Here is a 14,182-nt window from a genome sequence, read left to right on the forward strand (position 1 = left end):
TCTCTAGCTACTTGTTCTAACAATTATAGCTGTGTACTGGAGAGGAGTGTTGAATACCTCATGCTAATTGTGTGTTTATCCTTTCAGTTCTGTCAGTTGTGCTTCACATATTTTGAAGCGCTGTTCTTAGGTGCATGCATGTATAGGATTGTTTTAACATCTTTATATATTGATTCCTTTGCCATTATGAAATCTCCCTTTTTATTTCTGGTAGTATTCCTTGTTCTCTTGGTTTTTTTGTTTGTTTATTTATCTGATGTTAATGGGCACACTCCAGATTTTCAGATTTTAGTAGGTAATTATAGGGAATATGTTTTCTGTCCTTTTATGTAGGTTTGTTTTTATAATTAAAGTTGGTTTCTTGACATAACATACAGTATAGTTTATATTCTTACATAAAATGACAACTTTTATTGAGGGTTTAGGTGAACCTTCTCACTTGGTATAATTGTCTTTATTATTCACTTTAAATCAACCACTGTGCTCTTTTTGTTCTATCCCACCAATTCTTTGTCATTTTTTTTTTTCCCTTTCTTCTACTAACTTTTAGGTTGAACTTTCTTATTTTCTTTCGGGCTCTTTGTAAATACCTTTTTATAGAGTTGCTTTATATTTGTAGATGAAGGTACAAAGTCCCTTGTAAACATGTGGAATAAATTGCCCACTCAAATTAACTATTTTTTTCTGTGACTTTATGACTGCCTCTTCCTTTCTTCATGATCAGGGAGAAAAAAAGCATATAATGTGTGTGTGATTTTTAATTTTTTTTTCTGAAGTAAATCATTAGGGATTACCTACCTATCAATGATTTTATTCCCAATACTCTCTTTATTTCCTTTCTTAGGAGTTAGAAATTAAGAAAATGGCTAAGATTGGTAATAAAGAAGCTTGCAGAGTTTTAGCCAAACAGCTTGTACATCTACGGAAACAAAAAACAAGAACTTTTGCTGTAAGTTCAAAAGTCACTTCTATGTCGACACAAACAAAAGTGATGAATTCCCAGATGAAGATGGCAGGAGCAATGTCTACTACAGCAAAAGTAAGTGGAACCTTTATATCTATACATTTATGGTTCTATTTAAGACATTTAAGGATTCAAAGGATTCAAATGAGATTTAAAAGTACCTCCTGATTACATGTGGTACAGAATCTGTGTAATATTTAGTAAAAGGAGTTATAATAACAGGTAATCCAGATAACTGCTTCTGGAATTTTTAATTGAAGCATATTACCTTACAATATTAAATTAGTTTCACATGTACATAGATTCTTTATTGATATGTTTTACATTAAAATTTCTTATTTCAGGATATTCTGATTTTTCCAAGATCATGTGTAGTCTTCTAAATTTTTTAAATTGACTTAAAGTGTTGTTTGCTGTTTTCCCTTAAATTCTTAGATTTTTGTCTTATTTCATTAAGCTGTAGGTTTTAATTACTCAGTAATTTGCTCTTGATTCATTTTCATGTTTGTGTCAGAAGGACACATGATTTCTGTCAGAAGGATTTATCAGTTAATTTTATCAGGAACTTATGTTTAACTTAGTCTTTATATAAAAAAATAAATGTTTTCACTATAGAATTTAAAGGTCTCTGAGCTGTTTTTAGAGAGGCAGAGTTCGGGGCTGGGGTGGAAGGAGAGGGAGAGAATCTTAAGCAGGCTCCACACTCAGCAAGGAGCCCAACATGGGTCTCGACCTCACAACCCTGAGATCATGACCTGAGCCGAAATCAAGAGTTGGATGCTTAACCACCTGAGCCATCCAGGTGCCTTGGAGCTTTTTTGATTTTTTAATAATGAGTCCCTTGATATATAAGAAGTACTATAAGGAATAAGAAGATATTTAAGACAAAGGCCCTGTTCTTACAGATTTTATTATTCATTTGGGGATAGGGTGGGGGTAGAGAGCAGGGAGGTTAAGCTATATCTGACAGGGAAACTACCTTCTACATACATCAACATTGCTAAGTTTGAGCTAAGTTTCAGTGAACTGTACAGATCTTTGAACTGAATGATCTGAAAGACTTTGCAGATGATCTAGGTCTTAAAAATACAACCAGGTGGGGGCACCTGGGTGGCTCATTGGGTTAAAGCCTTTGCCTTCGGCTTAGGTCATGATCCCAGGGTCCTGGAATCGAGCCCCACATCGGGCTCTCTGCTCAGCGGGGAACCTGCTTCCCCCTCTCTCACTCTGCCTGCCTCTCTGCCTATTTGGATCTCTGTCAAATAAATGAGTATAAATCTTTAAAAAAAAAATATGACTAGGTGTTAAATATAAGGAAGGAGGGGTATGAATATGAAGACTAAAAGAAAAGAGAGCCACAGAGGAAAGTAGGAGCTTCATATTAGAAAAATGGTATTTACAGTTGATTCTCATTATTTGAAGTAGTTAATGTTAAGTTGGGAACACTTGATTAGTGAATATCAAACCATCACTTCTAGGGGAAATACAGGGTTAGCTTCTTGTGAGCCTTTGGTCACAACGTTTTTGTCAACCAGCTTATACCTAAGGTTGTTTTATGTGTTTCTGTTGAAAGACACCATAGTTAATAAATGTTGATTCATTAACATTGAACTCATGCCTAATCAAAGCTTAACATGTATTTTCTCCATGAATACATTATAGTTTTATGCACTTAGGAACACTACACAACACTTTAGTACTATGATTGAGGCTATTTTAATAAAGGCAAAGTCACCAACAAAAGGTAGGTAGACCAGAATAAGGACACTTGTTTACGGTATGAGAGTTGAGACAAGGCAGCACGGTGTCACCTTGTTAGACCTCAGCTGCAAACAAGCACGTTTGGCAGTTCACATTTTTTGCTGTTCTCTACTTGTCCACAGAGGAAGACAAAAGCTCCATGATACTGGTATGAGGTTACACATACATTTTAGTGAGTAGGCAGATCCACAAATAGAGAATCCAGAAATAATGAGGAGCAACTATAATTGTGTTGTAGATTACAGAGCACATGAAAATAGAATTTATCCATCTTAGCTGCGGTAAGTGCAGTGACACATTATGTTCTTTAAAAAAATAAAGGACATTTCAAAAAAGTAGAGGGAGTTTCAATATTAGTTCTGTCAGTTAACTTACTCTTGATGGATCTGTGTCATTTTACAGTGAAAAATGTAGTTAAGGACAAAAACTTGTTTTCCTTTTTTCTTTCACAAATGGAACTAGACATCTAATTGAGGAAAAGATCATATATGTGATGATCACACACTTGAGATGGGTAATCTTTCAATAATGTTAAGGGGAAAACTACTTATTTTGCTATTTTTTGTAGGTGGTAGGCCAGGAAAAGGTATGGAGTATGGTCCTGCCTTATAGGGATATGTGAACTAGAATTTTCAGTTAATCTTTTTAGATACTTGTTAATTCAGCAAATATTTGTTTAGATCCTATATAGGTAGGAAGTACAGCAAATGATGGGGATGAAGTGGAAAGCAAAACCAGGCACGGGTTTAAACTGTACGGTCTATTTCAGATTTTATTTACTTATTTCTTTGAGAGAGAGAGAAATCGGGAAGACGAACAGAGAGAGAAATACAAGTAGACTCCATGCTAAGCTTGGAGCCCAACACAGGGCTCAGTCCTAGCACCCTGATGAGATCATGACCTGAGTTGAAATCAAGAGTTAAGTTGGATGCTTAACCAACCAACTGAACCATCCAGGCGCCCCTGTATAGTCTATTTCAAAAACAGCACATTTGAGAGGTTGTTTAATGTGGTAATTAGGAATATATATTACTTGAGTTCAAATCTCACTTCTATTCATTAGCTTTTGGCAAGTTATTTTGCCCTTCTGTGCGTTCATTATCTGTTTTTAAAACAGGAACAGCGGTGGCACCTAGCACATCAAAAAGATTGGTCAGGTTTGAATAAATGTCTTTTAATGTTGAATGTTATATGTAAAAGTGCTTGGAAAAGTGTCTGAAACATAATTAAGACTCTGTAGGCATTTATTGCTTTATTATTATCATTATCATCATTGTTATTAGTATTAATTGCAATAATACTATAAGTTGCAAGAAAAGTAATATAACTTACATCAGTAAATAGGGAATCCCATCGGTAGTGAGTAGGACTTAACAGGAATATCTGTTCTAATCAGGGGTGTTAGGGACCATTTCCCTAGGAAAGTGGTGAAATCTGAAGTGTTGATAATGAAAACAAATGGAGAGGAGCATGTGTAAAACAGCGTATGCAGAGGTCCTGTAGCAAGAGAAAGTGTGGCACATTTAAGGAAGTGGAAGATCGGTGTGTCTGGAGGGCAGTGTACACCATAAGACTAGCTTGTTAGACAGAGTTCGTGGGTGTTTGGTGAATTACAGATTTTGGCTTTTGATACAAGAACAATGGAATCCTACTTCTAATGTCTGTGTTGGCTGGAGGGGGATGGGGAAAATCCAGTGTTACACTTAGAAGTTACTTTGGTAGTAGCAAAAAGTTAGCAAAGTGACCAAAGTTACTTAAGCAGTAGATTGTATACAGATTGGGAAAAGACTGCTTGGTATCTTTGAAACTGATGTATTTTCTATTGTATAGTGTTTTTGGCCATACTAGATAGCATTAATCTCTTTTAATGAAATAATTTGTGAATATAAAACATAAGAAAATTCTTTTCAGATATTTCTATAAAACTCAGTGTTCTGTTCATTTCTTCAAAACATGGTTTAAAGTACGTGAATGGATTAAGTGTGTATACTGTGTGTCCCCCCTTTTAATTTAGACATCAAAAGCTTAATGAAAAAATTTTGCAAAATTTAAATTGTGATTCTATTCAATTTAGGCTTTGTGTGCTTGCCATAGAGTAGGCAAATGTAGTTGTCCCATTTGAATAGCAGTGGATTTTTTTTGTTGACAATGCTTTTTAATTTTTTTTTTTTTTTTTGGCCTACTGTTCGTATGAGTTTTTTCACTATGGTCTTTATTACATAAATGTTAAGCAGATGGTTTCCAAGTGAGTATTTCATTTTTTCTAGAATACCGAACAGTCTTATGTTTGATTATGGCAGTATGTATATCTTTAGAAAGCCTGTATCTAATTTGGTTTGTTCTCATTGGACTTATTTCATAGTAAAAATGTCACATTTATGTAGCTAACATGAATCTTTTCATATATTTAAAGACAATGCAAGCAGTTAACAAGAAGATGGATCCACAAAAAACATTACAAACAATGCAGAATTTCCAGAAGGAAAACATGAAAATGGAAATGACTGAAGAAATGAGTGAGTTTAATAACTTGTAATGAAATTTAGTTTTTTTATCTTTGAATCAGCCAAATTTATTTACTAGCAACTTGGTATTCTAATCCATAAAAGCACAAATGTTGAAAAAAGCAATGATACAGCAGCCTTCTGAATAGATGTCTATATTATAACTCCAGTGAATTTTTAAATTTGTAAAATATAAGGCTCAAATCCTATCAGACTTGACTGGAAAGAAAAATATAAAATATGATATGCCATATCTTTATGCCATATTGGCCCCAGCAGTTTTACTTCATTGATGAGGGGACCAAAACCAACTTGTGAATAAAAGAACACTTCATGTTATGAATTTGGTAGTTTCAGAGTTGTGTGTTGATTGTTTCATACTAGAGAAGATCCCTATTTCTGTTGGAGGTAGAGATAATGAAGTGCTTTTGTTCTCATTTTTTCCTTTTCCTTCCCAGAGTTCTTTAATATTTAGTTTTCTTCATTTTGATTATAAGTTAGTTTCATTTTGTAGAGGAACTATGGAGAACACAAAGGAACAAAGTTTATTTTAAAAAGCTATTATCACACCATCCAGATATTTAATTTTATTATTTAATTACTGTTAATGTTATATGTTTCTTTCCTGTATTTTCCCATATCTTAGTTAAATCATACTACTTGTGCAATTTTGAACCTTATCCTGCTTTTAAAAAACATAATAGTATGCTATACACATGTACTCATGACCTTAAATCTTCTCTGAAGTCTTTTTTTTAATACTGTATAACATCAATATTAAATAACATCAGTCTTAATTTATTGAACCATTCTTACATTGGTCAGTAATATTGTTTTAAAATTTGTTGTGTATTTGATAATCCTTTGATAAATGTTTCTATAATATTTTTTACTACATTTTAAAAATATTCTTAGAGTATTAACTTTTTTTTTTTTTAAGATTTTTATTTATTTATTTATTTGACAGAGAGAAATCACAAGTAGATGGAGAGGCAGGCAGAGAGAGAGAGAGGGAAGCAGGCTCCCTGCTGAGCAGAGCCCGATGTGGAACTCGATCCCAGGACCCTGAGATCATGACCTGAGCCGAAGGCAGTGGCTTAACCCACTGAGCCACCCAGGCGTCCCAATGTATTAACTTTTATAAGCCTTTTGGTTCATACCACATTTTTTCCAGAAAGATTATCCCAACCTTTAAATTACTGCTAATAAATAATCCTGGTCAACATTACTTAACATTATTTGTCACAACTGACATCATTGTTTCGCAAAGGTATTTTCTGATTGTTTTACAACTATGTAGAGATATGACAGTTTAGCTCTGCTTAGCTGCCAGCATTTTAATTTAATGGCATTTAGTGAAAAAAATAGTGTACAATTAAATAATATCTAATTAAATTACCAGGAATACTAAACTCATCACTGTTCAAGTATTCAGTTTAAGAATATCTGTTTCCCTTTTAGGAGTTAATGTAAGTGTATGTGTGTCTTTGATAGTTCAGAAATTCTTTAGCTTTGATTGTGAATCTTTGCTTTGAAAAATAGGACTTTTTTGAAACATCATTAGTGAATTTTTAATGACTATGAGAATTGTCATTTATATAATCATCACAGTATCTAACGTGTATGTGATTTCCAGTGATGGCACAGGTGTGAGCAGATTTTAGAGGAATTAACTTTTCCATTAAGCTATAATGAAGAGAATCACTAGGCTCAAACAACTCGTTTCTTTCATAGTTCTCATTTGTATTTTAGTACTTTGCAAATGGGGCTGAAAGAGTAGTAATTGTTGGTGATTACTCATTTCTTCTATGACCTAGTAAAGTACATTAACATTAGTATTTTCATCCAAAGGTAAATTCAAGGTTTAAATGGATATATCTTTTTCTAATTGAGATTTATACTGTACAGTACTACTCCAGAACTTGTTCACATTCCATGTTGGAAACAGGATCTTTGAGAAATCTGTATTTTATACACACACACACACACATTTTGTATACATATGTATAAGTATGTAAGTACATATATGTAAATTCAAATACATAAATTATATAATATATATATATAATATGGTTAATTTTGTTGTACTTTTTCCGAAAGCATCCTTCTTTGTTAATCCCTAATTATACTTCCCTGTTCTTTTCTCATCTACCCCTTCTTTCATTTTTTCTGCAGCTGCTTCTTAACTGAGTCCCTTATAAACTTTGACCTGTACTTCCTACCCTCATTATTGCTTCACTTGCATCTAAATCATTTTCCCAGAAACTTACCTCTGAGGATGCCAGTGAGATTCCTTTAGTGGCTTCTTGCTGACTATAAAATAAGCCCCCCACACGTAAATCAAAAGCAGTTTTCATGTCAGGCCCCTTTATTTTGCCAGTGAACATACTGAGGCCCAGAGAAGTAAAATGACTTTGTCCAAAAGTTGAATCTAAGTGGAAGAATTGAAACTCTAATTGAAGGGTTAACATTTGCTTTATTTCTTCAGAGATGATACTGTGGTGTTTTTTTTGTCCTTGAACATAATATAGCTTTTTCCAAATGTACTTTATGCTGTTGAGCTAACACAAAAAAATCAGGTTGTCTAGTCATGCTCATACTAACCAGAGATCTTAACCAGTGTCAAGCTTTATTAATTATATCAAGGACACAAGCAGTTAAAATGTACATGTGAAACAGGGAATATCCCAAATGATTCCCCAGATCTTTTTTCCCATCTCAAACATAAACTCTTTGACCCAGAATAATGGATACACCTTTTCCATTCATACTCCTTAAATAAAAACACAACAGAAGAACTGAGCCTACTTGAGTGAATCCTTATTGTCTTCCACCAAGTCTTTACTCATTCTGTGCTCTCTATCTCTGTTTGGTCAAATCCTGTGCATCCTTCAAGGAGCACCTCACATGTACTTCCTCCCAGTTGGATGTAATCTCTTCCCTTTATTATCTTTCTTATTTATACTGATTATTAATTTCTTTTCTACTTAAATGTAAAGTACCTGAGGTCTTCATTTTTCTCCGTCCATTAATTGTAGTTGTACTACATGTCCAGGCACTTTGTTTTAGAAATAAATATGACAATCCTAACATGATGCTTTCTATACAGAACCTTTCCCATAAATATTTTGGGAAGGAAAGGAAAGGAGGAAGAAAGGGATATAGTAGTAGTAGTCTTTGCAAGGTTAAATTGGATGTCATTCTTCAGACAAGTTTAATAAAACATTGAACCTTGGACTTTGTTAGAATATTCTGCCTACATGTTGAATGTAAATTTAAGTTAAAAATATAATTATAGGTCTAAAAAGAGTAAATTGTCTCCCTAATATTTACAGGATATTTGATTCTTGAATATTATTCCATGGTCAGATTAAACAGCTACTAACTTTCTCAATGAATATAGTTTTTGGAATCATTACTTAAAAACTTTAATTTTTATCATTTTATAATGGTTTATTTATATTTATATATACTATATATGAATATATATATTTATAATAATTATTTTTATAATGATAATATTTATCATTATTTTAATTTTAACATAACTTTAATTTTAATCATTACTTAAAAACTTTGGCTGTGAATTTCTTTTGTTGTTTATTAAAGACACATTTTTAAAAATCAGAGTAGACTTGTTTTATTATGGGATAATCTGTGTTGCAATGAAAAGTACTCCAGATTTAGTAACTCAAAAATGTGTAGGTGAACTTCACTAACTTTTGAAAATGACTTTTGTAGTTTGTTGGGTCAGCTAAGTTTGCCCTGGAGTAATACACAAGTATGTATACATACTTGGGCCCCCTTCTAAAAATGTAAATCTAACTTGAAATCTGTTTGATAGTAACTGTAATTTTGTTTCTCCCCTTTCCCTCAAGTCAATGACACACTTGATGACATCTTTGATGGCTCTGATGATGAAGAAGAAAGCCAAGATATTGTAAATCAAGTTCTTGATGAAATTGGAATTGAAATCTCTGGAAAGGTATGAATGTCTTCCATCCTCGGTCGGAAATCAATTCTGCCAATTTTGTCACTTAAAGTTAGCTTTTGCTGTTAGAGGCATCTTTTTATATATTTGAATGGCAAATGTTTTTGTAGCATATCCTTTGTGTCCTTGCCCAGATGTTTGATAATGCACATTTTTTTTCCTTTTCCTTTAATATAGATGGCCAAAGCCCCATCAGCTGCCCGAAGCTTACCATCTGCCTCTACTTCAAAGGCTACAATCTCCGATGAAGAGATTGAACGGCAACTCAAAGCTTTAGGAGTAGATTAGTCAGAAAAACCATAATATTTTGCTTACTTATAATTATTAAGTATAAACCAGGCACAGTGCAGATTCCTTTTACAAAACACATTTATTTGCAAAAATGAAGACCATGGAGCAAACAGTTGTTTTCTAACCCATGACTGTTTTGAATCTTTTACCAAAGAATGACAAGGATGCAAAAATGGGAACAGTTTGGATTTTAATTAGAACTCTTTAGAAGTGATGACGTGTAAAATGTTTGACTTCTCTTCTGCATGGCATAGAGAAATTATATTCGTTACTTAGTGTTTATGTTCTGTCTTTTTGCAGTGAATACAAAAATCTTGTTAAAAGCCACTGGGCACCAACTAAAGAGACATGTAAAAATATTAAAAATATATCATTAATTCTGTATCTGTTGCTTGTCCTTTGTTAGTGATATGTAGTATGACCATAGGCAGTTCAGCTGCCAAATTATTTTTAAATGATCTAAAAGAAGAGTGCTGTTTAAACATCTGTCCTAAAAACAGTCATGAGCTTTTCTTTTCTTTTTTTTCCTTTGGGAGAACATGCTAGTTGGTAAGTTTATACCTTTCAAAATGTGCTTGGCACCTGCCTTAAACAGCACAAATATATTGTGCACATCTTTAAATTATTTTAATGGACAGAGAAGACTTAAATTTTAAACCGAAATTAAGGCCTCTTAGAAAACTTATCCTGGCTCTCTTTTATAAAGCTTATGAAAGTGAATTGAATGAATTAGCAAAAACAGGCACTGAATTAATAACATTTTATAGTAATAAAACTGTATTTTGGTCTTTCTTCCAAGAACTGAGAAAACTTTCCCCATATAAGATATAATTTAATCTCTGTTTAATTTTGATCTTCAATAGTGTGTATATTGAACCCTCTGAATAGAAGCCATCCTTTTTAATTTAACACTACTATGACAATACTTGACCTAAATTTTAAAATAAAAAATAGCATTTTTTTTTTCTTGGTAAATAAACTACAACTTTGTCAGAAATTATTGCCTAAATGTGTATTAATGTATTAGCAGTATTTTTTAAGGTGAAGTTGCCATGGTATTTAATGTATGTATAGGAAGTGAGAAAAAATAAAATGGCAGATTAGTTAGGGATAGAATTTAGGATTAGGTTTGTTTAAAAAAGTCACACTGTAATATATGGGTTCTAGCACATCCCACCATAAAAACTGGAGAGGAGATCAGATAGGTGTCAGCCTGGTTAGCTTATGAGGATGGACATTTTGGTCTAATATCGACAATGTAAATCCCATTTTATGACAGGGTCTACATGTGGCATATGGATTGGTGGGAAGAATGTAAAGTTTATATTGTTTATAATTCATAAACCATTGTATGATGTTCAAAGATCAGGTTGCATTATTGATAGTATTAAATAGTTTCCCTGACCATTGATGGGTCAAAACATTTTACTGGATTATGGAATGTTAACCCAGAATTTGTTTTGATTCTTGGATGTACTTAATGATGCCAACTAACTTTATTTACTTTCTTGTTTACATGCGGGGGCTTTTGTTTTTAAAAATTATTTTGTTAAAAAAAATTCCAATAAAGATTTATTGCTATTATGCTTTTTTCCCTTATCTTTTACTCTATTATTGGCTTCTGCTAAATTAACATTTTTATGCATATCTGGTAATTTTTCAAAAGAATGATTTTTATTATTTTCCTAGAAAGAAAATTAGGTAACTCTCTTCCTTACATTTTAACAAATGTCATTTCTATGAATTAGCAGCTGAAATAGGACTGATGTTTATGAATGGAGGAAGCCTAAGAATTGGTGGTTTTACATGAAATTGATCTGATCACTCCTTTTCTAGAACTTGCAGGGGATAAACATTTTTAAATACTATTTTTAAACAGGTAAGTCTTAGTGATTTCCTTTATTTTCAGTCAAACATGGATACTATAGAAGACTTTGGGACCCAAAGGAGAGTGGGGAGCCATTCTAATTTGGCTATATTTATAAAATGCTCCTGTGGTCCATTTTCACAGTCATAAATTTTATACTGTTACACTATCCTTTACTAAAAATAAAACTTATTTTCAGTCCTTAAATTAGGAAACAAGGATTATTATACATTGAATTCAATGAAAATATAGTTGACCCTTCAACAGTGTGGTGTTATTAGGTAGGGGCACTGACCCCATGCAGTCACAAATCCACACATAACTTTTGACTTCCCAAAAACTTAATTATTCAAAGCCTACTGTTGACCAGAAAACTTACCAATAACGTCAATTAACACATATTTTGTATGTTGCCTGTATTGTATTTTGTATAATAAAGTAAGAGAGAGAAAGGAAAATGTTAAGAAAAATCATAAAAGTAAATACATATATGGTACTGTCTATATTTATTGAAAAAAAAACTGCATATAAGTGAACCTGCAAAGTTTAAACCAATGTTGTTCAATGGTCAACTGCACTGACTTTTTTTTTTTTTTTTTTTTTTGCCTTGCTTTCCCTAACTTCTCTTTTTTGGCAAAAGGATTACTTTAACAACTGTTGTCAAACAAGAGGTTGCCAATAGAGAGAAAAAGAGCATAGCAATACCTCTGTTATCAAGAAGGATGCAGCCCAATATCACATTCTATTACTGGATGTAAAAGTCATGGGTGGGGGGTGCCTGGGTGGCTCAGTGGGTTAAACCACTGCCTTCGGCTCAGTCATGATCTCAGGGTCCTGGGATTGAGTCCCGCATCAGGCTCTTTGCTCAGCAGGGAGCCTGCTTCTCTCTCTCTCTCTCTGCCTGCCTCTCTGCCTACTTGTGATCTTTCTCTGTCAAATAAATAAATAAAATCTTAAAAAAAAAGATTTAAAAAAGTCATGGGTGGTAGAGATTTCAGGGTATCAGAGAAAAGGAATGTGGTATGAAAATCTCAGTACTGATAATAATAGCTAGCCTTAGAAAACATGAAATGACCATCTGTCAGATGATTGTGTTGTGTAGACTACATTCTGTGCTCTGAGAGGAGTGCCTGGCAATGGCAGGCCCAGTGGAAAGGGGCTCAAGATTGTGACCCTTTAAGACCAGAGATAATCTGGTAGCCTTGAGCTTTATTTTATTCAACCTGCACAGTGATACATATTTTATTACTTGCATTTAAGTGCCTTTAGGAGAAAACTGTACTCTCCCCTTAGCCCCAAGTACATCCCTTACTAGCTCGGTAGCCACACTTTTAGCCTGATCCCTGTGGGCCTAATTTAAGTATGTGCTCCTATTTTAGACACTCCCTTGTTAAAACACAGTGTGTTTCTAGAGACCAATGATGGCTTCCTCCTTTGATGCCATTATTTAGGTTTTTGGAGCAGCAGAAAAATGGATCAGCTTTTCAATTTCCTCTCTGTAGAAATTGAGTCCTGTCAAGGGACATAAGACCGTTCTTCCATACTTACTTCCTTTAAAAAGTCAATTGAATTGAATTCACCTTAGAGGAAGCCTAGGATTGTAAAGTTTGATTTAAGGAACTCTAATTGTTGGAGCACCACACAACAGATTGTTCCTTACTCCGCCCCGCCCCCCCCCACACTCCCCAGAACCTGAATGCAGGTGTGCACAGACCCACTGCTCCCATCCCTGATGGGTGAAAATGGATCTAGTAAAAAAATCTTTATTAAAATCTTTACTAAAAAAAGTCTTTACTAAAAAAATCTTTACTAGATCCTTGTGGATCTAGTAAAAAAATGAAAATATTTTTTTACTAGATCAATCCTTCCACCATTAGAGATGGAAAGGTAAATTTATGAATGAGTGTCAACCACCTCTACCAGATAAAGCTGATTGTATGAACTGTATAACTGACAAGTCTGTTCTAATGGACTATACTAAACTCCTGAAGATTTACCACTGAAGAGTTCACAACAACATAGGATGGCAAGACTACGGCTAAAGTCAGCTTTGCCATTTATTCTCAAATAATATTCCCAAATTTGCCTTGGAAATTACATCTGCTATTTGTCTAATTGCAGTTTAGCACTCTAAATAACACCTATTTTCTATAAAAAGATCAATATCTATTAAAATATTTCACTAATACAAATACATGAACTGTAAATACCAGTACACTTAAACTAACTTGTGAATAAAGATTTGCTATTTCAATATCAAGTATTGATCCAAAATAATTCCTTTTAAGGAGAAAAATTACTTCCCAACATTTGTTGTATCTAAACTGGAATGACCTTATGGGTGAATGTCTGATAAGATTATGATCATATATGTATGTGATGATGATAGCAGCATACATACATGCTTATTTTTGGTTAAAGATTAAACGTTCCCAGCAGATTCATAAAGAGCAAAAAGTCACTACTCTTATTTTGCATCCCATTTTGTTTCTATTTGCAACTTTCAGACATGCATATTTGCATTTTTGTGTATGTATATAGGATGTATATATGTTTGTATATACATCCTATCCCTGCCCTTTGCAAACTAAAGAATCCCTTTGCAATCAGTGTGTGTGGTAAGCTGGTGAAGTATACAGAGAAGGAACTGACATATCTACATGGCTGAATAACTTGGAATTTACTCTTGAATAATAAGTTTTTGTATATATATATATTTTGTTCAACATTTCCTGTGTGCTAGATATATACGTAAGCATAGATGATTAAACCACTGAAAAAGATCTCTTTTTGTTAATAACACA

General features: G+C 33.3%; 1 protein-coding gene across 1 annotated transcript in view; it reads left to right on the forward strand.

Moving 5' to 3' along the window:
- Nucleotides 1-11,095, forward strand: part of CHMP2B (charged multivesicular body protein 2B) — a 28,127-nt gene extending 17,032 nt beyond the window's left edge. The window contains exons 3-6 of the mRNA XM_004775043.3: nt 845-1,039; nt 5,139-5,241; nt 9,108-9,214; nt 9,398-11,095. Of these exons, the coding sequence (XP_004775100.1) occupies nt 845-1,039; nt 5,139-5,241; nt 9,108-9,214; nt 9,398-9,508 (516 nt within the window). The 3' untranslated portion in view covers nt 9,509-11,095. The remainder of the gene's footprint in view (nt 1-844; nt 1,040-5,138; nt 5,242-9,107; nt 9,215-9,397) is intronic.
- The last annotated feature ends 3,087 nt before the right edge of the window (nt 11,096-14,182 follow it).

This window comes from Mustela putorius, unplaced genomic scaffold, assembly GCF_011764305.1.
Source record: "Mustela putorius furo isolate JIRA1106 unplaced genomic scaffold, ASM1176430v1.1 tig00003834_pilon_pilon_pilon, whole genome shotgun sequence".
Taxonomy (NCBI): domain Eukaryota; kingdom Metazoa; phylum Chordata; class Mammalia; order Carnivora; family Mustelidae; genus Mustela; species Mustela putorius.